Genomic DNA, 26,611 nt, shown 5'->3' with positions numbered 1-26,611 from the left:
AGCATGTGAACAGTGATAGAGAAAAAAAAAACTTACTTGGGTACATGAGGGCTAGTATCACTCCATTTCTGGCAGGTAATTCCGGTTTTAGTTTTAGACAGAGTCCCTCTATAGCTTCTTCCATTTCCGCTCTTGCATTCTGAAAGGTAGACTGAAAATAAATTCCCATCAGTTAAACTATTTCATAAAAGATAAATCTAATGGAGAAAACTGAGCCCCCTGCTTAATTACAAACTAATATGTTATGAAATAGCAAAGAGAAATGATATTTTAGACAGCTGCATTATTGCTGCCGCCAGACTCCCTGAAAAGACAGTTTCTTATGTCTCCAGTGGCAATCAGCTAAACAACCCAAGCAGATATAGCTGTGATTTTGTCAGTGATCACTTTCCATGAGGAAATCCTGGTCAATTGTGTTAAAGTGTTTCAATGTTCTACAAGGAAAAAAGCAAATATTGAAAAGGCCCCATTCTGGCTCTTGCTTTTGGTATGTACCTAGGGAAGCCTCTATATGTTTTCAGTCTTTTCCATCACCTTCTAAACAACTACCTTTTGAACTCTAATTTTGAACCCATCTTATGTTATTCATTTTCTCTTAAGTTACATGTCCAAATGTTAGAATTTGGGGGAGTGAATTCTTCATGCTACCTCTATTTCATGCACAATGAAACATATGGGATCACAGATCCAGGGCTGGAAGGTACCTCAGAGGAAACTGAGGCCCAGAGAGGTGAATATTCTGCCCAAGGTTACACAAGGGAACAAGTAGCAGAGATGAGATTTCAGCCTAAGACTTCTGCCTATTCTCAACAAGTAAATCAGAATTCAAATGACATAAGTTTTAGTGTTAAGTTGTATTTCAAGCTCAAAAAATGAGGGTAAAATGTTTCATTGATAAGAGTGCACTCTAACAAAGAACAGAAAAGTAGGGTGGTCATGGAAAGTGTGTCACTGTATTTTTACCTCGATTTTCTCTTATTCTGGAGAAATACTGCAAAAGCCTCTGTTTTTCATTTGGGGGAAGGGGCTAGGGTGCAAGCAGGGATCTCTGTGGTATATTATATGAAGCTCTATGGAATCCAGAAATAGAAAACTGCTTATTTTAGCAAGGTATAATGTAAGCAAAATTAATCAGCTAGCATACAATTAGTCTACTTTAATGTCAACAATAAATACCTACTGCATCACTATGGAGTTTTCTAATCCCAGGCAACTTGTCCTTTTTCAGGACACAACTAATTATGATTACCTTATCCTTTATCCCAAGAACTATTTCTAAAACTTAGCATTCATTAACATCTTAAAAAAAAAATTTCATATATGTAGCCAAACTCTGAAATGGTGCTAAGTACTCTTTCCTCCTATAAGAATCTGCTTTTCTGAGATAATGTTACATCATATAACGATGATATTTATTAAGGGTTTCTAAGGAACAAATGTAAACTATGGAAAATGAAAGCATGCAAATTCAGAACTTAGTACACCAATAACAAGTAATTTAATTAAAGGTCAGAAGAAAATGGTATATGTTGAAAGAAAAGAAAAAATGTAATACAATTAAAGAGTTTTACTATAATACTGTCAGGAAGAACTAAAATCTCCCCTACCTCGAGACAGACAGACAGACAGAGATAGATAGATAGATAGATAGATAGATAGATAGATAGATAGATAGATAGATAGATAGATAGATAGGCAGATCAATAGATGCATCAGATAGATGATAAATATATGGATAGATAAATACATATATAGATACAATAGGTAGACAGATAGATGATAGATACGTACATAGATGAATACATAGACAGATACATACATACATATATAGATACATGCATAAATAGAGATACAAAGATAGGAATATAGATAAAATAGAGATAGAAATATACACACACAAGCACAGAGCACTTGTGTCCAATGGTCTCTTAATAACCCTTCAATCATATTCTGAAGGTGGAAACCAAGAAATACAGTCAGCCACCCTCAGTGGAAGTGTTAGAGAGCCTTTTATCCAGCCCAGGAAGAATTTAACACTCCAGTCATTTTATTACAAAACCAAGTAACCCTTCACTACTTGGTCTATCCTCATCTCTTTGGGAAAGAAAACGCATTAAAAAGTTGTACATGGCCCCCTCCTAAGAAGAAAGGTGAACAAGAAGACATACATACTTCTCTTTTCAAATAAAACCACATCTCTCCTCCTCACAACCAAGGAAGTCTTGCTGTTTTCAGCCATAATCACACACTTCTGTTCTTTGTTGTAATATTCGAAGGACCTGCAGAAATGAACCAAAGACAAGAGAGATTTTCTCCCTCAGTTAATACAGACAAATATTTATTCACAAGCCCGAAACATGTGAATACATGTAACTCCCACATGTGTACATATACATGTGTATATGCACATGTATGTACATGTCATATACCTTGTGCAGCATACATACACGTGCATGTGTACATAGATACAGATTTGTGTGTTATATATACGGACATGTATGTTATATGTGTGTACATGTATGTCATATATATGTATATATGCACATATATAGATGTGTATTTGTGGATAATGGGAGATAAAGTTAGAAAGAGCCTTGATTGACAAGCAAAATTATATGAAGATATGTAACAATTTGAAAATCTCTATGCCTTATGATAAATTGTGAGAACTCTAGGCCTGTTGCCCTACATATATTTTAGGTAAAATTAAAAGTGACCCAGAATACTACAGGTCATTTTTATTTTTGTAACCCTAACATTTTGCACAGTATCTTAAACAGCTGGGCATGTATTAAATGCTTCTTTAATTGAATCAAAATCAGAATGTTAGAAAATAGAGGTATTCTTTTATTCACTAGCTTTCTCCCTCTTAATTTAATTCTGTATCTTTTGGTTCCAAATTATTTGCTCATAACATACATTGATCTAAAACCATCACTAATTAATATCTATGGGTTTAACCTTGTGGTGGAAAGAAAGAGAGCTGATCACTTCCTGTGGATCAATCATCTCTCTCTTACCTGTTATCCCCTGCCTCCCTCATCTCATCTTTCTAATCTGTCCAAGGCATCACTGACAGATCAATCTTCCATGGTACATGTCATTCTCCTACACCTTTAATGACTCTCTTTAAATGATTAGTTGCATAATAAAAGTCCAAAATCCTTTGCTGGTCAGTCAAGGCTCTCCACATAATTTTTTTCCTAACTTTGTCTCCAGCTATTCACACCTAAGTATGTATATATGTATATGTGCATATCTTCTGCTTAAATCAAATGGATTTATTCCTTAATCCCTTCAACACCTTGTTGGAACCTCTGAACCTTTGATCATGCTCTCCCTGCCTGGATTGACCTCTCACCTATCCACTTATCTTAGTTCTACCTTTCCTTTAAAATCTATCTCTTTCAGAGGTTTCCCTCAACTGCTCTAGCTCTCTATGATCTCTTACTCCTCTGAACTTCTGTAGTAGTATCTATCTAAAACCAAGACACAACACTATATATAATAAGGATAAACTAGAGGTCTTTCCAATATAATCAGGAGTAAAGCAAGAATGTTCATTAAAATCATTTTGTTGTTGTCTCAGTTGTGTTTGACTCTGTGACACCATTTGGGGTGTTCTTGGTAAAGATAATGAAATGATTTGCCATTTCCTTTTCCAGCTTATTTCACAGATGAGGAACTGAGGGAAACTGGGTTAAGTGACTTGCCTAGGATCACACAGCCAGTAAGTATCTGAAGTCAGATTTGAACTCAGGTCCTCCTAATTACAGGCCTAGTGCTCTATCCATTGCACCACTTAGCTGCCTCATTATAACCACTACTATTTAATATAGTCCTACAAAGGCTAGCTATAGTAATAAGGCAAGAAAAAAATTGAGGAAATAATCACAGGCAGAGGAAACAAAATTATCACTTGTAGCAGATGACATCATAGCTTATTTAGGGAATTCTAGAGAGCCAACTAAAAAATTAATTGAAACAATAACCAGCAAAGTTACAAGACATAAATATATCCACATAAGTCATCACTATTTCTGTGTATCACCAATGAGACTCAGCAGAATGAGATAGAAAGAAAATTCTACTTAGAATAACTACAGAGTATAAAATACTTAGGAGTCTAAATGGCAAGATACAGACAACTATAAACCAGTCAACTGACTAGATAAATATGAATTGTTTATGAGTAGATTGAGCCAATATAATAAAAATGACAATACTACATATACTTATTCAATGCCATCCCAATCAAACTACCAAAGGATTGCTTTGTAGAGTTAGGAAAAAATAACAATATTTACCTGGACATAGAAAAGAGAAATCTCAATGGAAATAATGGAAAAAAGTAGGAAGACAAGAAGTCTCATACTATGCTACAAAGCAATACCAATAAAAAATTATTTGGTCCTGGTTAAGAAATAGAGACAATGATCATTAGAATAGATTAGATACACAACAAATTGAAGCAAATGAGCACAGTAACCCAGCATTGGATAAACCCAAAGACCCCAGCTGTTGAGAATAAGTCACTAATCAGCAAAATACAGCTAGAAAAAAAAATTGGACAGCAGACTAGCAGAAAATAGATAGAAAATAGCACCTGACACCATTTTTTCAAGATAACTTCCAAATGGTTACAGGACTTAGAAGAAAAGGGTGACAAACAAATAAAAAGAATGATGAAGAAATTACCTTTTAAATGTGTGAATGGGGAACAGTTCATGGCTAAACAAGGGTTAGAAAGGATTACATAAAATAAAGTGGACAATTTTGATTATGTAAAATAAGAAAAGTTTTGCATATATGAAACGTGCAGTAAAATTAAAAGGGAAATGGGTAACAGAAAAAATCTTGTCGGCAAGTTTTTCTGATAAGGGTTTCATTTCCAAGTAATACAAGCTAATTCAAATTTATAAGAAAAAGAACCATTTCCCAACTGATAAATGGTGAAAGGATATGAATGAGTAGTTTTTTAATTTAAAAAAAAAAGCTACCAATAATTATCTCTTAAAATGCTCCAAATAGGGGCAGCTAGGTGACACAGTGGATAGAGCACCATCCCTGGAGTCAGGAGGAACTAAGTTCAAATCCAGCCTCAAACACATAACACTTACTAGCTATGTGACTCTGGGCAAGTCACTTAATCCCAATTGCCTCACTAAAAAAAAAATGCTCCAAATCACTAATATTTAAAATAATGCAAATTAAAGTAACTCTGAGGTTCTATCTCATACCCAACAAATTGGTGAAGTTGACAAGAAAGGAAAATGACAAATATTGAAGGAGCTATGGGAATGCATTATTGATGGAACTGTGAATTGGTCTAGCCACTCTGGAAAGCAAAACGGAACTGTGCCTCAAAAGTTACTAAACTGTATGTATGCTTTGATCTAGCTATACCACTGATAAGCCCATTCCCCAAGGAGATCAGAGAAAGAAGATAAAGACCCATATGTACAAAAATATTTATAACAGGAAACTAAGGGGTGCTTATCAATTGGGAAATGTTCGAACAAGTTGTGGCATATGAATGTAGTAAAATAATATTTCACTTTATGAGGAAAATGACTGCATCAGTATCAGAGATATCTGGGAAGATGTATGTGAACTGATGGAGAGCAAAGTAAGCAAAGTCAGAATAATTTATACTATAATGACAACATTATAAAGATAAACAACTTTGAAAGATTTAAGAACTCTGTTTATTGCAATGATCAACTACAAATTCTAGAGAACTGATGACTAAGAATTCTACCTACTTCCTAATAGAGAAGTGATGGATTTAGGGTGCAGATTGAAAAATATATTTATTGGATATGGCTAATGTGGAAATTTTCTTTGTTTGACTATGCGTATTTGTTACAAAGATTTTGTTTGTCTTTTTTTTTTCAGTCAGAGGGAGAAAAAATAATTTTCGTTCATTAAAAAAAATAAATCGAAACAGATAATAAATACTTACTAATGATGGCAGATACAGCCAACATCATTTATTGAGTTTTCAGCATTGGAAAAATTGTGAATTAGATTTGCCATTGGGCTTCCTTTCCTTCCTTACCCTCCATCACTCAGTCATTTCCACTCAATCCACCATCTCCCAGCTACCTTGGTTGGGACCTTCTACTCCATCACCCCACCCAAAGCTGCCCTCTGTATTAATACTTCATGCTCCAGACCTTTCTCTTGCTCTCTCTTCCTACCTCTCCCATCACCCCTTGTCCTGCAGAATAATTTATTAAACTAATCTATGACAATACAGTAATAGAGAATAATGGATTAATATGTTGTCCTTCCTAAGTTAATTTAATTGAATTTAAACAGGGACTCAGTAAAATTTAACTTATAGGAGCAACTCAAGGGACAGGATTTCTAGGGAATTTCAGGCTTGGAACATACTTGTTATGTGAACCTTTCAAATAATACTATGGTAGAGGTTACCTACTTTTCTAACTCAAGTCCTTATTTTCTAGTAACAGAGAAGTTCCTTTGGTTCAACTTAGTAAACATTCATTAAACACTTGCTGAGAGCAGCTTATGCTACTCTGCTAGTGGGCAAGATAAGACATTTCCTATTCTCATAGTTGAACTTAACAGTCTGGTACAAGAATGTGACCTATCCAGAGATAGGTATGATATGAAGCAAAAAGCAGCAGCCTTAAGATGTTTGTTGGCAGCTAGGTGGTGTTGTGAATTGAGTGCCGGGCCTGGAGTCAGGAAGACTCATTTTCCTGAGTTCAAATCTGGCCTCCAACACTCACTAGCTGTGTGACCCTAGGCAAGTCACTAAACCCTGTTTGCCTCAATTTCCTCATCTATAAAATGAGCTGGAGAAGAAAGTGGAAAACCACTCCAGTATCTCTACCATGAAAACCTCAAATGAGGTCATGGAGAGTTGGATACGACTGAAAAATTACTTAACAGCAAGATGTTTGCTCAAGGTGGATCTGACAATGAAGGGAAATAGTACAGTGCTTCCCTGAAAATCTCCTAGGAAGCCTACTTGTGGTTTATTGTAGCTAGCAATTTGTTGATCCAACATAAGATCCCTTGAATAGTATGCTGTGCTAGTGTGAGCAGTAGAGAAAACTAAAACAACTCCGTTTTGTCTTCAGTTCCTTTATCTTGCCCCTGACCATTTTTGCATTGCAGCTCCTACCCAGTTTTCAACCTTCTTTTCTGCGGGATCAGCAAGGACATTCCTATCTATAAGGGCAAGGTTACAAGAGAGCTAACCTAAAGGGCCTTTCCTGCTACTGGACCCCCCCAAAAAACCAGGCCTGTCCAATGAAGGGATACTACCTCCTCTATTTCTATTCTGCAAGCCCCTAGCAACAGGCCTCATCCAATCCTAAGGTACCCCACACCCAAATCACCTTCTGCCTGAATTGAAACCTAGATAAGCTTTGTCCTTTTGCTCTTTCCGAAGTCTCTATCCCAGAGGGAGGGAGTCCCTTGCTGGCAAATTCAACAAACTCTCATTGGTTCCTAAATTTTTGGTTTGCATTTGGTCCTGGTTTGTTCCAGCACTGACAGTCTTAACCAACACTAAGCACTAAGCGTGTGAAATTAAACAGTTACGATCATTGATCATCTGTAAACACTATGAAATATGACGTTGAAATGAAAGAGCACAAAAGACCTGAACATGGTAACAACTTGGAGCCAGCTTGGAAAGACAGAGTATGTTGCAATGAAATAGTAAATACATCTTATGGAGTGGTCCAAAGAGGGGGGTTAGACTGGGAGATTTGTTTAGTCGTTTTTCAGTTGTGTTCAATTCTTCACAACCCATTTGGGGTTTTCCTGGCAAAGATCCTAGAGCGATTTGCCATTTCTTTCTCTGACTCATTTTACAGATGAGGAAACTGAGGCAGATAGGGTCAAGTGATTCACTCAGAGTCACCCAGCTAGTAAGTGTGTGAGGCTGGATTTGAACTCATGAAAATGAGTCTTCCTGATTCCAGGCCTGGCATTCTGTCCACTGCTCAACCTAGCTGCCAGACAGAGAGATACACCAAATGAAATTCTAGAAACTTGTCATTCTATCAGGTATGAGAAAGCAGACAAATCTGAAGAAATTAGAGATACTTTATTTTTAAAAGTTCACAATTCCATGAGCATACTGGTGTAAAGTACCTTCATCAATGCCAATAACAACCTTTTTTTTTTAAAAAAAAAGAAATCCATTCAGTTGGTGGCCAGTCTTTCAGGGCAGGCAGCTATGTGGCACAATGGATAGAGTGCCAGGCTTGGGGTCAGGAAAACTCACCTTCTTGAGTTCAAATCTGACCTCAGACACTTACTAGCTATGTGACTCTGGGTAAGTCACTTAACCCTGTTTGCCTCAGTTTCCTCATCTGTATATGAACAATAGAAGAAAATGGCAAACCACTCCACTGTCTTCGCCAACAAAACCAAAACCCAAATGGAGTCACTAAGAATCTGACAGAATTGAAAATGACTGAAGACAATCTTCTAGGGATGAGTCCATCCACATTTAGTCAGGTTGATGCTTCCAGAACAGATACACAATCTCTTACTAGGCTTCTGCTTGAAACCTTTCTAGCCTGGTAGAGCCTGGCGGAATTTATGCTGCTCTAGTATACCTTTTAAGAATTCAGGGACACTGGGGCAGCTAGGTGGCGCAGTGGATAGAGCTCCAGCCTTGGAGTCAGGAGGACCTGAGTTCAAATACAGCCTCAGACACTTGACACTCACTAGCTGTGTGTGACCCTGGGCAAGTTGCTTAACTCCAATTGCCTCACCAAAAAAAAAAAAAAAAGAATTCAGGGACACCTACATGTTGAGGCACCATAAAGAGGTAGTATCCCAGAGGAAAGAGTGCTGCATTTGGAGTCAGAGGGCCCAAGTTCAAATGCTACATAACCTCTGGGCCTGTTTCCCCCTATACTAAATGAGAGGGTCAGATTAGATGGCTTCTAAGATCTCTTGTAGCTCTAAGTCTGATCTATGATCCCATTCAACTCACTGTACCAGTAGCAATGTCTAATTATGGGGATTTCAGCAGAGATGGTGACCCAAGATCTGATCACCAATGATTTTGTGCCACTCTGAACAAGTCAGATCTTGGGCTAGGTAACTAGGCCTAGAAAACTAAGGGGCATTCAACATAATCAAAAGATATTTGCTTCCACATAAATTTGGTCAGGTCTACTGGCCTCTTACGGAAAAGAAACTTAAAGCAGTTAGTCTAGCTTACTCAGATCTGCTACCCCAGCCTCCTTTCTTTCTTGGATCTGACCTTTGATCCTGACAACTTAAACCCCACCACTCCCATCCCACTGTTGGACTCTAGGACGTGGCCTTGCCTGTTCAGATGAAAGTACTTATCAGCCAGCCCACATAGCTGGCAGCTTTCCACTCCCCCCACTGCCCCTGCTCAGTTCCACCCCCGCTTCCACCCCACCACCTCCCTTTGTGTCCCCCTGTGGCCTCTGGCTCACTTGGGATTCACATCCCACAGTTGGTCTGGCTTTAGCTTCTAATTACCAACGCTATGCTTCACTCACTGAACAGTCTTCCTCCTGGAAGACATCCTGAATTGGAATGAGGCTCCGAACAGTGGCATCTTGTAAGTCATGTCATTGTTTGTCAGAGATCCTGAAGGATGACTCATGATTTCAACCCATATTCTGTAGCTGGTGCCAGGACACACCAGCACGTCCCAGACACTTCACTGGAGTGTCATAAACAGTGGAACTTCCCAATAATTTTTGTTTGAGCCCTACACTGACGGATGCTCTACCCACCTGTCTTTCTTTTCTCCCTCTTCTCTCTTCATTATTTAATGAACCAAACTTATTTCAGAGGCCTACTACCCTCTTTCGTATACAGCTTCTTGTTCTTCATGACTCCATTTGGGGTTTTCTTGGCAAAGACACTAGAGTGGTTTGCCATTTTACAGATGAGGAAACTGAGGCAAACATGACTAAGTAACTTGCTCAGAGTCACACAACTAGTCGATATCTGAGGTCTTAACCTTCTAATATAACAATCCTCTCACTTGCTAGTTTGGGCCAGTAGAAAAGGGAGATTACCCTCACCCTCTAAAGATGTAACGTAACAAATTTAGTGTATGAAAACCTAGGAAACACCAATCCATAAAGCCTCATGTGAAATTGTTAGATTATAACAATTCTCTTTCATCAGAGGATTCCTTATACTTATCAGAAGTCAGAATGTACAACTGAGATGTGGTCATAAGATCATAGATTTAAAGCTGGAAGGTGGATCAACTACTACTACTACTACTACTGCTAATGATAATACTACTAATAATAAAAGCTAACATTTATATAATGCTTACTATGTGCTACACACTATGCTATGTGCTTTATTATTGTTATCTCATTTTTTAAAACATTCATATAGTACGTACAATGTGCTAAGCAATTTATAATCATTATCTCATTTAATCTTCACGGAAACCCTGGGATGTAGGTGCTGTTATTACCCCCATTTTACCGTTGAGGAAACTGAGGCAAACTAAGGTTAAGTGATTTGCCAAACGTGACACAGTTAGTAAGTGTCCGAGGCTGGATTTGTGATTCATCTTCCTGAGTTCAAATATGGCCTCAGACACTTACTAACTGTGTCACCCTATGCAAGTCACTTAACCCTATTTGCCTCAGTTTCCTAATCTGTCAAATGAGTTGGAGAAGGAAATGGCAAACCATTCCAGTATCTCTGCCAAGAAAACTCCAAATGGGGTCACAGAGCTAAACACAACTGAAAAATGACTGAACAATAACAACAGAATGTAGTCTTCCTGATGCCAGATCCACACTCTGTCCACTGTGTTACCATCTGGTCATAGAACACTGAGGTCATCACAAAGCTGGCAGCAGGACTGGTACAAGAATATCTCACGCTTGTACACAGTTTTACAAAGTGTTATCTGTCTCCATCACAACCAACCCTGTGGAGTATCTAGAGAGTGCAAATATTAATATCCTTATTTTACAGATGAAGAAACTGAGGTTGAGAGAGGAAATGACTTTTCCATGGTGGCATAGCCAGTGAGTGTCAGAGCAAGGATGTGAAGCCAAGTCTTCTAACTGCAAGCCTGGCAATCTTTCTACTTTACCATGACACCTCTCTGGTATATACAATAAGAATGACTCAGAGATGGGGGAGTAATTTACAATGAATCAAGTGGTATCACCTGTTGACTGAAATAGATTCTCTGTCAAAGACTATAGGGCATTCAGTCTAATTCAGCAAGCATTTTTACAGTGCCCATTATGTACCAGGCATTACAGGATCACAGTCACAGAATCTGAGAGTTGGAAGGTATCTCAGCAGCCATCTGGTCCAATCCCTATATGAAAGGAATTATATCTGACATACGAGAAAACCAGCCTCCGTTTAAATTCCTCCAAGGAGAGATTCCTCCCCTCACAGTGCCTGTTCCACTTTTAGACAGGTCTTTGAAACTTCCACCCACTCTTACTGTTCTGCTCTCAAGGTCAGATAGAATACATCTGATCCCTCCTCCACATGAAAGTCTTTCAAATACTTGAAGAGAGTAGTCGTGGCCCCTTCTCCAAGATAGTTATGTCTAGTTCTTTGAACTAAGCCTCAGATGGCACAGGTTCAAGGCCCCTTAGCTTGTCCTCCTTAAACTGCAAAGCCCAGAACTGAACTCAATAGTCCATACAGAGGCTGCTTAAAGCATAGTTCAGTGGGACTGTCATCTCCCTATTCGTGGAATCAATGCCTCTCTTAACCTAGACCAACACTGTGTTCACTTTTCTAGTTACCTCACAAATCTGCAGACTTATATCAAACTTAAAAGTCAACTATCCCCCGCCTCCCAATCTTTTTCTATTACTCTATTCATAGAATAATTTCTATGGAAGCATGCCTTATCTTCCTCCACCTTAGACTTTTGAAATCGATGCTTTGTATGCAAGTGTAAGACTTGACATTTATTCTTACTGAATTTTATCTAACTAGGTTCAGGCCATTGAATCCTGTTTGTCCAATCTAGTGTATTAGCTATCCTTCCCAGTTTTGTCATATGTAAATTTGAAAAGCATGACATCTGTGCCTTTATGTAAGTTACTGATAAAAATGTTACACGACACAGGGCTAGGCACAGTATTCTACTGGACACCTCCTGCCACATTGACATTGAACCATTAACAACTACACCTTGAGTTCTGTCATCCACCCCCTTCTGAATTGTTGTAGATGATAAGAACAAAAACTAGAGTGAAAAAGGCACTTGCCTTCAAGGGGATTGCATTCTACCTGGAAGAGAGAAACAGTATACCCAAATTGGTAAATATGAAGTTGTTGTTGTTTAGTCATTTTTCAGTCACATCCAACTCTTTGTGACCCCATTTGGGGTTTTCTTAGCAAAGATACTGGAGTGGTTTGCCATTGCCTTCTCCAGCTCATTTTACAGATGAGGAAACTGAGGCAAATAGGGTTAAGTGACCTGCTCAGGGTCACACAGCTAGTGAGTGTCTGAAGTTGTATTTGAATTCATGAAGATGAGTCTTCCTGACTCTAAGGCCAGTGTTTTATCCACTGTACCACCTAGCTCCCAGAAAACAAAGAGTACTTACCTATAAAGTATTTATCCATAAAGTAAATTCAAAGTAACTAAGAGAGGAGAGCATTAACAACAGAGGAGTATAAAAAAAAAAACAACCATCATATTGGATGTAGCATTTAAAGGGATCTAGAGACCCCAAGAGGCAGAGAGATAAGGAGGGAGAACTTTACAGGCAACAGCATAGGGATGAGAAATGGTATTTATGAGGCAGTAGCCCTGTTTGGCTGGAAGATAGAATGTGAGAGAAGAATTATTTTGTAATAATAAACTGAAGTGAAGGGCTTTAAGAGCTATAGGGAACTGGAAGTCACTGAAACTTCTTGAGAGAATGAATCATATGATCAGAACTTTCTGAATTAGGAATATTAATTTGGTGTCTATACGGGAGAGATGGATCAGGAAGGGGAGAGACCAGCAGCAGTCCAGGCAATAGATGATGAGACCCTGAATCAGAGTGGTAGATATGTGACAGGTAACCAAGTGGTGTAGTGGATAAAGTTAGGCCTGGAGTCAGGAAGACTCCTCTTCATGAGTTCAAATCTGGCCTCAGACACTTACTAGCTATGTGACCCTGAGCAAGTTACTTAAACCTGTTTGCCTCAGTTTCCTCATCTGTAAAATGAGTTGGAGATAGAAATGGCAAACCACTCCAATATCTTTGCCATGAAAGCCCCAAATGGAATCATAAAGAGTCAGACAAAACTGAAAACAAATGTACAAAGAATATAAATGGAGAGGAGACAGACTGCAGTTATAGAGGTTATAGAAGGCAACCAATTGGACTTTGGGGAATATGAGAAAGTGAAGAATATAGAGGAATTCTGACAGTTAGAATCTGGATGACTAGACAATGATGGTGCTCTCAGTGGAAATAAGGAAGTTAACAAAAGAGGTGGGTTTGAGGGAGAAAATGAATTCTATTTTGGAGTTGTTGAGTTTGAAATATCCATGGGACATACAGCTAGATTTGTTCAGCAGGCGATTGATGATGCAACACTGAAACTATGAAGACAGATGAGGGCTGGATAAGTAGATTTAGGAATCATATCAGTGAAGAGATCATAACTGAACACATGGTAGATAGTGGACTAACTGAGAAAGAGTGTAGAGGGAGAAGAGAAGGGGGCCTAGGACAGAGTTTTAGAGTACACTCATATTTAACGGACAGGAAGAAAAAGATGACCAGCAAAGGAGACTGAAAAGGAACAGACAGGCAGGTAGAAGGGAAACCAAGAGAGAATGGCATCAGGAAAGCAAAGAGAGAAGAGTGTCCAAGAGTGATCAGTAGTTTTAAAAGCTGTAGAGAGGTCAAATATAATAAGGACTGAGAAGAGGCCGCTAGATTTAGCAGTTAAGAAACTGGAATTGGTAAACTTGGCAAGAGGAAGTAAGTTTTGTTTAGTAAGTAAGAGATAGGTAAACTTGGAGTGAGCAGTTCTAATCCAATGATGGGGCAGGAAACAACCACGAGGAATTGAGAAGTGAGTGGGAGATGTGAAAGGAGTCGGCAGACTTTGAAAAGAAGAATAGATGTAGGATGACATATCAAGGGAATGATGGAGTCAAGAAGAGATATTTTATGGATGGAGAAGATCTAGGTGTGTTTTTGGATAGTGTAGATAAGAAGAGTGTGAATATGAAAAGAAAAGGGGAGAAATTGATGGAGGGTAAAAGCTACTAGAGATAATTACAGGAATAGGATCAAGAGCACAGGTAAAGGAGTTATCCAACGCAAGAAGAAAACCCATCTCTTCGTCACAAAGGAGAGGAGAATGGAGAAGAATGGAAATGCTGAGATGTGGAATTTTGCACAAATGGGAGCTGTGAAATCAAGGCTTAGTTGAAATTAATTACAGTGGATTAGAGGCAGTAAGCCAGCTGAACTCTGTCAACATTCCCCTCTAAACAACTTTAAAATAACTTCTCAAATCAAATTTTGGAGTAGCAAAGCCAATAAAGTTAGGGTGAGATATTTTTCTGGCCCAACAAAACTTAGAAGGTCAACAGAAAAGATCTGTGACACTAGGGTGGAGTCCTGTCCAGAGTGCACCTACCCAGAGTCACCAAAAGCAGCAGCAGAAGCTTTGGGAGCTCTAAGCCTAGAGATGATAAGGCAGTCGGATAACTGGTCAGTGCCCTTTGCTGGCACTGAGTAGCAATTCTATTGCCCAAACACAATTCTGGGTCACAGTTCCAGGATGAAGAGGATCACTTATGGTCAGTCACAAGGGAGCAGGGGCCCTGGTTCCTGTCTCAGGGCCAAGAGGAGTGCTAGCACTTGTGACTACAGGAGAATGGGGGAGCTGCTCACAGTTCCAGGGCCAAGAAGAGCACAAGTACTTGGGGATGCAGAAGAGCAGGGGCCCTTCCTAGGTAAAGAACAAAGCACAGAGCAGGAGAGTAAGGACCACACCTCTTCCTGGATGACTCCACCTTGGAAACATTGAAAACTTGCAGACCCCAGAACTAGCTCTGAAAACAGCGGCATGAAAAATGCTGAAGCATGGGAAAATGCCTCTCCACCCCCAGGTGAGCAGAGCTCAGCTTTAAAAGAAAGTTAAATTTTTTTAAAAATAGGCTAAAAAATAAGCAAACAACAAAAAAAGAACTTGACCACAAAAAGTCATTGTGGAGGCAGGGAAGACCAAGATACAAACTCAGAAGAAGACAAAAATGTGAAAATGGTTATAAGTAAAGCCTCAAGGGAAAAAAATGCTCATTGTACACAAGCCTAAAAAGAATTCCTAGAAGAGTTAAAGAAAGAGATAAAAATGAGAGAGGAAAAATTGGGGAAAGAAATGAGAGCAATGCAAGAAAAACTATGAAAAGATAATTAAGCTTGGTAAAGGAGGCACAAAAAATACTGAAGGAAATAACATCTTAAAAAGGAGCATTAGACTAATGGTAAAAGAGGCACAAAAATTCACTGAAGATAAGGACTCCTTTAGAAGCAAACTAAGCCAAATGGAAAAGGAGGTACAAAAATTCACTGAAGACAAAAACTACTTAAAAAGCAGAATTGGTCAAATGGAAAAGGAGATTGTATCTCACTGAAGATTGTAGCTCACTGAAGAAAATAATTCTTTAAAAATTATAATTGAGGGGCAGCTAGGTGGTGCAGTGAATAGAGCTCTGGGCTTGGAGTCAAGAGGACCTGAGTTCAAATACAGCCTCAGCCACTTAACACTTACTAGCTGTGTGACCCTGGGCAAGTCACTTAACCCCAATAATCTTGCCAAAAAAAAAATTAGAATTGGGCAAGTGGAAGCTAATGACTTCATGAGACACCAAGAAACAATCAAAGTCAAAAGAATGAAAATAGAAGAAAATGTGAAATATCTCATCAGAAAAACAACTGACCTGGAAAGCAGATCAACGAGCGGTAATTTAAGAATGATTGGACTACTAGAAAGCCATGATCAAAAAAAAAAAACAGACACCCTATTTCAAGAAATTATCAAGGAAAACTGCCACAATATCTTAGTTCAAGAGGGTAAAATAGAAATTGAAGTAATCCATCTATCAACTCCTGAAAGAGATCCCAAAATGAAAACTCCCAGGAATAGTATAGCCAAATTAGAGCTCCCAGGTCAAATAGAAAATGTTGCAAGCAGCCAGAAAGAAACAATTCTAATATTGTGAAGCCACAGTCAAAATCACACAAAATTTATCAGCTTCCATATTAAAGAATCAGAGAGCTTGAATATGGTATTCTGGAAAGCAAAGGAGCTAGGATTGAATTCAAGAATAACCTACCCAGCAAAACTAAGTAAATTCCTTCATGGGGGAAAATGAATATTTAATGTAATAGATGACTTTCAAGCATTTCTGGTGAAAAGATCAGAGCTGAAGGGAAAATTGGACATTCAAACAAAAGACTCAAGAAAAGCATAAAGAGGTAAATATGAAAGAGTAATCATAAAGGACTCAATAAAGTTAAACTGTTTACATTCCTTTATAATATGTAACTCCTAAAAACTATCATCCTTAGGGCAGTAAAAAAGGGGTGTACAGAGGGCATAAGTGTGAGTCAATTATGTTGAGATGATCTCCAAAAAGGAAAGCGATGAAAAAGATGGATGCACTGAGAGAAGAGGGAAAGGAGAGGTAGAATGGAGAAAATTTCCTCACATAAAAGACATGTGTAAGGAAGAACTTTTACAATGGAGGAGAAAATGGGAGAGTAGGGTAATGCTTGAATTTCACTCTCAATCGGTTTGAAGAGGAAACAAGACACACACACACACACACACACACACACACACACACACACACACACACAGAGTCAGTTGAGTATAGAAAATCTTTCTTACCCAATAGGGAACTAGGAGGAAAAGGGAAGAGAAGCAGAGGGGGAGAAGGATGATAAAAGGGAGGGCAGACAAAAGAAGGCAGTAATCAGAAGCAAAATAGACTTTTGAGGAAGGACAGGATAAAAAGAGAGAGAAGAACAAAAAGAAGAAAATGGGATGGAGGGAAATACAAACTTAGTAATCATAACCGTGAATGGGAATGAGATGAGCCCACCCCTAAAATGGAAGCAGATAGCAGAATGGATTAGAAACCAAAATCCAACAATATGTTGTTTACATGAAACACACTTAAAACAGAAACACACAGAGAGTTAAACTAAAGGGCTAAGGCAGACTCTATTATGCTTCAGTTGAAGTCATAAAGGCAGGGGTAGTAATCATGATCTCAGACAAAGCAAAATCAAAGATAGACCTATTTAAAAAAAGATAATCAGGGAAACCACATTTTGCTAAAAGGTACTATAGAAAATGAAGTAATATCAAAAAATTTCGCAGCAAGTTTCTCTGATAAAGGCCTCATTCCTCAAATCAATAGAGAACTGAGTCAAATTTATACAAATAAGAGCCATTCCCCAACTGGTAAATGGCCAAAGGATATGAACATGCAGTTTTCAGAAAAAGAAATCAAAGCTATCTATAGTCATATTTAAAAAATGCTCCAAATCACTTTTGATTAGAGAAATGCAAATTAAGACACCTGTCAGGTACCACCTTTTTACCTATCAGAAATAACAAATGCTGTAGGGGAAGAGGGAAAATAGGAACACTAATGAATTGTTGGTGGAGTAGTGAACTGATCGAACCATTCTGGAGAACAATTTGGAACTATGCCCAAAGGATTATAAAACTGTGCATACCCTTTAATCTAGCAATACCACTACAAAGAGATCAAAGAGAAAGTAAAAGGACCTATATGTACAAAAATATTTATAGCAGTTCTTTTTGTGGTGGCAAAAAAAGTGGAAGCTGAGGGGATGCCCATCAAGAGGAATGACTGAACAAGTTGTGGCCTATGACTGTAACAGAGTCCTATTGTGCTATAAGAAATGATGAGGGGAATGGTTACAGAAAAACATGGCAAGACCTATATGAACTGATGCACAGTGAAACAAGTAGAACCAGGAGAACATTGCGCATAATTGCAGCAATGTTGTAATGATTATTAGCCATGTGGCTACTCTTTTCAGTACAGTGATCGAAGACAATGCCAAAGGACTCACTATGAGAAAATGCTATCCACTTCCAGAGAGAGAAATGACGAACACCAAGCACAAATTTAAGTATGATTTTCTCACTTTCTTTTTTTTGGCTACATGGCTAATATGGAAATATGTTTTGCATGATTTCACATGTGTAATTGATATCATATTGCTTGCCTTTTCAGTGGGTGGGGGAAAGGGTGGGAGGAAGAGAATTTGGAACTCAAAACTTAACAAGAATGTTAAAAATAAATAATAAATAAACAAATGAATGAAACAAAAAAATTACAGTAACTTTGTAGTGAACCCAGTCTGCAATAGAAAGCAGACAATGGTGAAATACAAAGACTAGTCTCATGTAGGGTTACACTAATCCCCAGTGCATTAAAGATTGCCATATCACACCAATGATCCATTCATCCTCCCATAGCCTTGTTGATGAGTAAAAATGGCATCGTGGTTATTGGAATCAGGAGACATTTTAATCAAATAGCAATAATACTTTGGCAATGTCTGCAACACGCATATCTTCCATTTTAAACACATATTGCACCATTATGACTTAAGAATGTCCACTCAGATGTACAGTATACAAACTACACTTCTGTATACTTCTGTATATTTGATATACACAGCTATCAAATCTTGCCTGTGGCAGCATATATTTAAAATAACCTGTGCCATTTATATAGAGCTTTAAGGTTTACAGAGTATATGTATATAATATTCTTTCATTTGAGCCTTGCAACAATCTTCTATTTTTTTCAGGTAAGTACATCCTGCTGCCTGAATTTGAACATAGGTCTTCCTGACTCCATCTATATACTATGCTTTTGATAGGCCTGGTGAGGGGCAGCTAGGTGGCGCAGTGGATAGAGCAACAGCCCTGGAGTCAGGAGGACCCAAGTTCAAATGTGATCTCAGACCAGACACTTGACACTCATTAACTGTGTGACCCTGGGCAAGTCACTTAACCCCAATTGCCTTACGAAAAAGGGGAAAAAAAAGTTCATAGGCCTGCTGAGTGAAGTGCCAGACAGAGTCAAGAAGACCTGAGTTTAAATCTTAACTCACAGACTTACTGGCTGTGTGACCCTGCCCCCTTCATTTTACATGTGAAAAATGTCACAGATACTGAGTGGCAGACTTCGAACATGATGTCATATCCCAAATCCAGTGCTGAAGCATTGTTGAAATTATTAATATTTTTTTACATTCCAGTCGTTTCAAAAGGAAAGGTGTTTCATTATTCATTATATATAATGTTATTATATTATGCACATAATATATTGTAATAACATAATGTATATATATACATATATACATATATATATGTGTATATATATGTATATATATATATGTATATATATATATATATATTCATTATACATTCCAGTTGTTTCAAAAGGAAAGTTTTTGTAAGGAAGATTTGGAAAGGATTGCATTTAGGGTAACTTATTGTAATGCGACATCCCAGATGCGTCCCAACTGGTTAACAAAGCACATGCAATCAGCATCCTAGGCCAGAGGAGATTACTCTTGGAAAGAGGATACTGAGGGCAATAAGACTGGATCAGAGAAACAACTTTCTATTTGAAGACAGCCAGTTCTTTCTGATTTATCATAAACCTCAATGCTTAGACTGAATCTGGTATTAAGCTCAGAATGCACATCATGCCATTTTCCAATCTGACCTTGAAGAATTGGAAAGCACATAGAGAGGTTATATTAGAAGCACAGCATAAATATCTTTTAGGAGTACTTGTGTCAGAAGCTGGCAGGAAGATGACCTTTGAGGGAATGCAGAACGTTAGACTGGAAGTCCTTAGACATCATCTTAGTGCAACTCTCCCATTTAACAGAATGGGAAAATTGAGGCCTTAGAAAGGGGGAAGGGACTTGCCCAAGGTCCCATAGTTAGTGGCAGAGCCTTAACCAGCACCTGCGTTCTCCTAGTCCTAGGCTCACCAACATCTCTAATATCCCAGAAACTGCATGCAGGTTATCTGAGGTCCTTCACAGCTCTAAATTCTATCAGATCATTTATTGGAGAGCGAACTAAACTACATCTGGCATTAATTTCAGAATCCAAATGATGCTATTTTCCAACCTAGCATTGAGAATGTAAGCTCTTTAAAGGCAGGGGTTGTTGGATTTTTGCCTTTGTATCCCTAGTGCCTGAAACTGTGTCTGGTATACAGTGGGCACTTAATAAATGCTTATTAGTGATGATGGTGATTTGTGACCTTGACTTCTGGAGCATTATTCAGAAATTAGATGGAGCACATCTCTAGACATAGAAACTAGCCAAACACTGTGTGTTCTCTCTTCCTCTCTCCTCGCTGAGGGGGACAGGAGACAGCACTCATCTCTCCACTTTGACTTTTTCTCTCCTCTAAGGGTAGGTGGCACTCTGTTTACCTTTTCCCCCTCCTTTCTCCCTCTCCACTACATAAACGCAGCCACAGTGACTGTGTTTGTTCTTTCCCCCTCTCTTTTTTGGGCCCCCAAACTGGATAGCCAACAGCAGATGGCAGCTCTGGCTCAGTGTCACTGATGGGCCACCACTAGTCCTCTCTGTCATCACATGACTTAGAATAGCTAAGCCCAACATTTGGACATTTACCTTTGTGTAAGACAGTCCAATGGAATTCTTGTATGTACCTCCCTGGGTATTCAGGGCTCAATCTTTAAAACTGGACTCCCGACATAGTAGCTATTTTGGTAAATTAATCTATTTGTGTTTCATTTGCCTATTTATGGCAAGCTAAAATTTGCCTGAAACATGTATTCTGGGTGGGGGTTGGAGGGCGAAGATAGAGACAGGGACAGAGAGACAGAAAGAGACAGACACACAGATAGAGAAACAGAGAGACAGAGGGGGAGAGAGAAGAAAAAGAGAAGAGAAGAGAAGAGAAGAGAAGAGAAGAGAAGAGAAGAGAAGAGAAGAGAAGAGAAGAGAAGAGAAGAGAAGAGAGAGTAGAGAAGAGAAGAGAAGAGAAGAGAAGAGAAGAGAAGAGAAGAGAAGAGAAGAGAAGAGAAGATGAAAGAGAGAGGAGGGGGTAAGAGCTGGAAAGGGTTGGGGAGAAGAGAGAGATAAAGAGAGGCAGGGTGAGAGAGGAAAAGGAGAGGAAGAGGAGAGAGAGAGAGATCTATTTTGTTAAATTGGTAGAAATCATGTCTACTGAAATATTGATGGATGATATTTTTAGAATTACTTTCATAAAAAGCAAACTTCAATCCAATTCCTCACTGTCAGTCGCCATGTCATTAAGTAGCTATAGTTCTGGTTTATGAAGTAGGCCAATACACATACTGTAGAGGTATTCTCGTAGAGATTAATTCATTCATTAGGTCAAGAATTTATCATGTGACTATTACGTATCTAGGTGCTATAAGGATTTTTTTGTTGTAGTTATGAGCCTGAGATTTTATCAGTATGGAGGGAACTTCTAATGAGGAAACCCTCTCCAGGGACACAGATTGGCCATTTGCCCATAATTTATAGTATCAGAATGCTGCTTGGCCTACTAGGAAGATTAAGTCGCATACATCTAGGACAGAGGACGTGATCTAGGATGTACCAGAAGCAGGGCTTGAACAGGTCTTCCAGATCCTAAGACCAGCCTTCCATCCACTTTGCATTACTTTGCAAAGTCTGGTCTTAGCAGCTTATAATCTACTAATAGCATAATACAATGTAGAATGTGATAAGTACCAGAGAGACGTAACAAAGTGCTACTGAAATTTAGAGAAAGGAAAATTAGTGAAAAATAAGCTTGGAAAGGTAGACAGAGGACAAATCCTAGAGGACCTTGAGAAGGACTCTTGCTAAGAAGGTTGGACTTCATTCTGTAGGCAATGCGGAGATATAAAAGTGGCATACATGCCCATGTTAGATAGTAAGGTGCTGCTCTTGGTAATGTTCCAGATTGGATATTAGTTAAGCATACTCTGAGACACATAGGGAGGATTAAAAGCCTAATGCTATTTGCTCACGCCCACCTATGACCCCACCATATTCTTTTTTCTTGTTAAATCCACCTTGTGCTGATAAACAAATCCTTAAGTAAAATCTTGCTTTGCCTCCAAAATAGTGTCTCAACCAGGAGAATGCATGCGCAGTTGGGCCCCAAGTGAACTTACCTGCAGACAAATTCAGTTTCCTCTTCACATTTTGCTTCACATTGTTCTACGCTTCTTGCCTCAAATTGCTTCTTTTGAGAATTAGGAAGTGAAGCCCCTTCTGTTTTCATGTAACTCTCTAGTGGCTCTCCTTGTCCTAAAGAGGGAAGAAAAGAGAAAACTGTTCAAAGAAACAGCAAATACCAGTCAGTTAATATCATCAATACTTTGGAATTCAGAGGAAGGAGAAGTAAGTGGGAGTTAAAACACGAGGAGTCCTGAATCAGGCTCCTTGCCAAGGTGTTTGGCTGTTATTCCTTCAGCAATGGGAAGCCACTGAAGCTACATAAAAGTTCTTCATAGAGTTGCTGCTTAATGTGAATCCAAAAAAAATCTCGCCACAAAGAAATTTTTTGAATGAAGTAAGTAGCACTTCTAATGGACTATAACTATTTGGTAAAGCAGCATGCTACTATTTGAATGAAGATGATAAAGTAAATCTCCACTAGAGTCTTGTTCAGAAGGTCCATTATGGTTTGGTGATTGGACTCTTGAGGGCCATGCCAGAGAAACACAGGCTATGGTATCATATCCTACCAATTCAGGAAAGCTTCAAACATCTCGTCCATTAGATTGTGAATTCCTCAAGGGCAGGAAATGTCTTTTGCCTCTTTTGATGTCCCCCGCGCTAAGCACAGTGCTTCATAAATGTTCATTGACTGACTGACTGTATGAGCCCATTGACAGACTGTCATTCAAAGACCAGGCTATGTGTGTTTAGAAAGGCTTGTAACCAGAAGATTGACTACTGGTGACAAATGTTTCTAGCCAGAGTAACTCATGAAACTATCTAACAAAGTATAAGTCTTTTCTATGTAGATTTATAGACCCAACTCCATTGAGTGATTACAGGTCTCTCTTCTAGGAGATGCTATAGTGTTTTGGGGCTTGATGCAATCAGCATGATCAGAATAATGGCGTCAAACTCAAATAGAAAGGAAATTTCCTGGTCACGTTGACTAAAAAAGCCACAAATTAATGTAATCCATGTTGTACCATACTCTTATTTTTTATTATTTTATTTATTATTGTTGTTAAACATTTTTATTATTTATTATTTTTGTTAAACATTTCCCAATTACATTTTAATTTGATTTGGCTGCTCTGCAGTGGCCAGATACAGTGTAGATTTTGACGCCTCTGATCTAGAGGGCCTCATCGTGCACAAGAATTCATCTTTGACCAGGACTCTGTTCTGCCTAACTTCCCTGACCATAGAGAATGATTTTGGTGATCAAACAGCTCCCTGTTTTATGTCTCACTTGATTTTCATTATAATATCATTGAGCAGTTATTTTTATTGCTATGTCATCAAAAGTATCCTTAATGATATTGATACATGTGTAGTAGAGGTTTAATTGAACTATAGGAGCCATTCCAGTGATTGTGTGTCTGGAGCTCTCTCTGGATACTTCTGAGGACTCTAATATGACGACTCAGTGGTTGGATGTTATGAGGATGATGAACTTCATGACTGCTTAGCCTAGCACTGAATGGACTGGTCACTTCAGGATGAAGCAAAAACCCTTGAGTGGTCCATTGTTCCTCACCTTGTGACAGTGGCAGGAGACTACAATGCTGTACCAGTTAAAAAGAAAGACAGTTTCTGGCTGATTCACTCCTCCTTTGCCCATCTAGGTGGCATCAAAGGGAACTTGCAACAAGGAGTGGGAATAGGTTGGCCCTTCCCCGCCTAAGCATCATGGATACTGCTTTCATGCGGCATCTGGGCCCCAGCTTCCTTTTCTCCTTTGTGTTTCCTTTCCTGAACATCAATCTCAAGTGGACATGTCCAGGCTTGGAGTTCAAGAGGTCTTATTGTTCATCCTTCACATTAGGACCAATGACATCATGGGTGTTGTCTCGACTTGGGAGTGAATTGGATTTAAGTGAGGCAGAGTTATGAAATCATCAGCCTCACTCTCTTTTCCTAAGTCATCAAAATCCAGTGGCAGGACAAAAGTCAAAATGATTGGCTATGTTCCAGGATTCAGTGAATGACCTTGGCAACATGGATTCCTGACCAAGCTCTATGCGCTCCACAGAGCCTGCTTCATGGCTGTTGGAACAAACTGTTCTCATCCACCCAGAAAGTCTTCACATGCATGGAGTAGACATCCCACTAACTCACCAATAGGTCTGAAGCCTGTCTGTTACTCTCAACCTGGTTTAGCCTGTCTGCTTAGATGGTTTTCCAGGGTGTGGCCACTGCAAATGCTACAGCTTCTTGGAGCCACTGGGCTCACTGAATGAAGCTGACTCATGGTAATGAGTTTTCTTAATAAGAGAAGATGATCACCAATAAGAAGAGAACAATACTCTGACAATGTAGACTTAGAGGAATACAGCATTGTTGTTTGTCCTTCGTTTTTGAAGAGGACCAATGAGAGCCAAGGTGAAATCTAACATGTCTGATCAGCACTACTGCATGTTCTGATGATATCTAATATCAGTCTTCCAGCAGACAGTAAGAGTAGTTATAAGTTACTGAATCCTGTTTGAAGTCATTCTAACAATGCTCTACTTTGTCTTTCATGTTTAGCATTCTTCTGTGTTTATTAATAAAATACCTGTCCCATAGCTAATTTACACTTTACACTGAGTACCTTTTACCTGAGTACACAGCCCTTTGGGCAGACCTAGACGTGAGCTTTAAATAATTTGTCCCCAGAGCACTAGTCCTACGCATTTTACCTTATGCATTTAAAAATATTATTCTGAGAAAGGGTCCATAGGCTTCACCAAACTGCCAAAGAGAGTCATGACCCCCCCAAAAAAATGCTTTAAGAATCTCTACATTCTAGTCTAGACTTCCCAAGACAACCAGTGCATCAACTACTACTACGACCCCTGACAAAGAGTATCTGAATATTTACTTAGGTATGTGCTTGTTTTTGTAGAATCAACAAGTATCATTAAGTACTTTGAGTATGCCCTGGGGAAGAGGGAGTGTTGGTAAGTATTATAGGTGCTATGGGGCAATTGATAACAATTCACAGGATCTCAGAATTGGAGTGCATAAGTGAAGGAAGCTACATTGTCCAGTGAAAGCAGCAGCAGTGGCTTTGCAGTCTTGACTTGCTTCTCTGATGCTTGCTACCTGTATGCGCTTGGACCAGTCATGTAACTTCCTTGGCCTAATTTCCTTATGTGTAAAATGAAAGAATAGCACAAGATAATCTCTGAAGTTCCTTCCAGAGCTAGAGTCATAATCTGTGATCAAGAATTACTTCTAAAAAAACAAACAAAAAAAAGAATTACTTCTATAAAATACACATACAGAGAAAAAAAACCTTTTGCTTGAAATATGACCAGTGAAGGAAAAGCTGCTACATCCTAAGACATCTCCTTGCACTTTGGGATAACTAACTAGCAGGAAATATTTCCTTATTTCAGCCTCAACTGGCTTCTTGGTAGCTTCCATTCACTATTCCTAATTTTGCCTTCTGTGGTTAAATTAAAAAAAAAAGTTTTACCTCTCCCTCTACCTTCTCTTCTCCAAACCAGATATTCCCAGGCCCTTCAGTAAATCTCCTATGGGTATTTCCCACTCACTGAAAGTTTTTCAAACAAAAGCTAAAAGCTCACTTGAGTATGTTGTAAACGAGATTCTTGCTCAGGATGTGTGTTGTTGTTCAGTCACATCCAACTCTTCATGACCCCATTTGGAGTTTTCTTGGCAAAGATATTGGAGTAGTTTGCCATTTCCTTCTCCAGTTCATCCAGGTAAGACAACCGAGGCAAACTGGGTTAAGTGACTTACTCAGGGTCACACAGCCAGTAAGTGTATGAGGCTGGATTTGAACTCAGCTTTTCCTGACTTTAAGCCTGGTGCCCTATCCACTGCACCACCTAGTTGCCCTGATACTCAGAATGTACTTGAAGACTTCTAGGTTGCTCTCAAGTCTGAGATTCTGTGATAAATCAGAGAACCTTCTTTGTCATGTTTCCCCTCCTTTGAGTACTCCTGATTTGATCTTGTAAGTCTCACACAACAGCAGCACTTGCTAGCCCTTTGAGGTACAAGAATAATACTGTATTTCCAGGGCCATCTTGATGTTAACTGTGTGGCCTCAGAGGTTTGTGTAGAAATCCCACCCCTTCATAGTCCCTGGAATCTCTAAGGTAAGAGGATCCAAGAGCCTTGCTCCTCAATATGGAATTTGGAATGCATATTACCGGGTCCCCTGAGCTGCTAGAGACCTTTAGTTGAAAATTCAATAACTAACCATCATTTATTAAATACCCACTATGTGCTGTGTTATGTTAAGCACTGAGAATACAAAGGCAAAAGTTAAAGTTCCTGACCTCAGTGAGAGGCTGCC

At 38.9% G+C, this 26,611-nt stretch overlaps 1 protein-coding gene across 1 annotated transcript in view; it reads right to left on the bottom strand.

Annotated features, from left to right (window-relative positions):
• Nucleotides 1–26,611, bottom strand: part of PLG (plasminogen) — a 73,305-nt gene that overhangs the window by 42,707 nt on the left and 3,987 nt on the right. The window contains 3 exon segments of the mRNA XM_020986743.2: nt 37–151; nt 2,173–2,279; nt 22,248–22,383. Coding sequence (XP_020842402.1) covers nt 37–151; nt 2,173–2,279; nt 22,248–22,383 — 358 coding nt within the window.

This window comes from Phascolarctos cinereus, unplaced genomic scaffold (genome assembly GCF_003287225.1).
Source record: "Phascolarctos cinereus isolate Bilbo 61053 unplaced genomic scaffold, phaCin_HiC Scaffold_5;HRSCAF=322, whole genome shotgun sequence".
Taxonomy (NCBI): domain Eukaryota; kingdom Metazoa; phylum Chordata; class Mammalia; order Diprotodontia; family Phascolarctidae; genus Phascolarctos; species Phascolarctos cinereus.
This window is presented reverse-complemented; position numbering and strand designations above follow the sequence as displayed.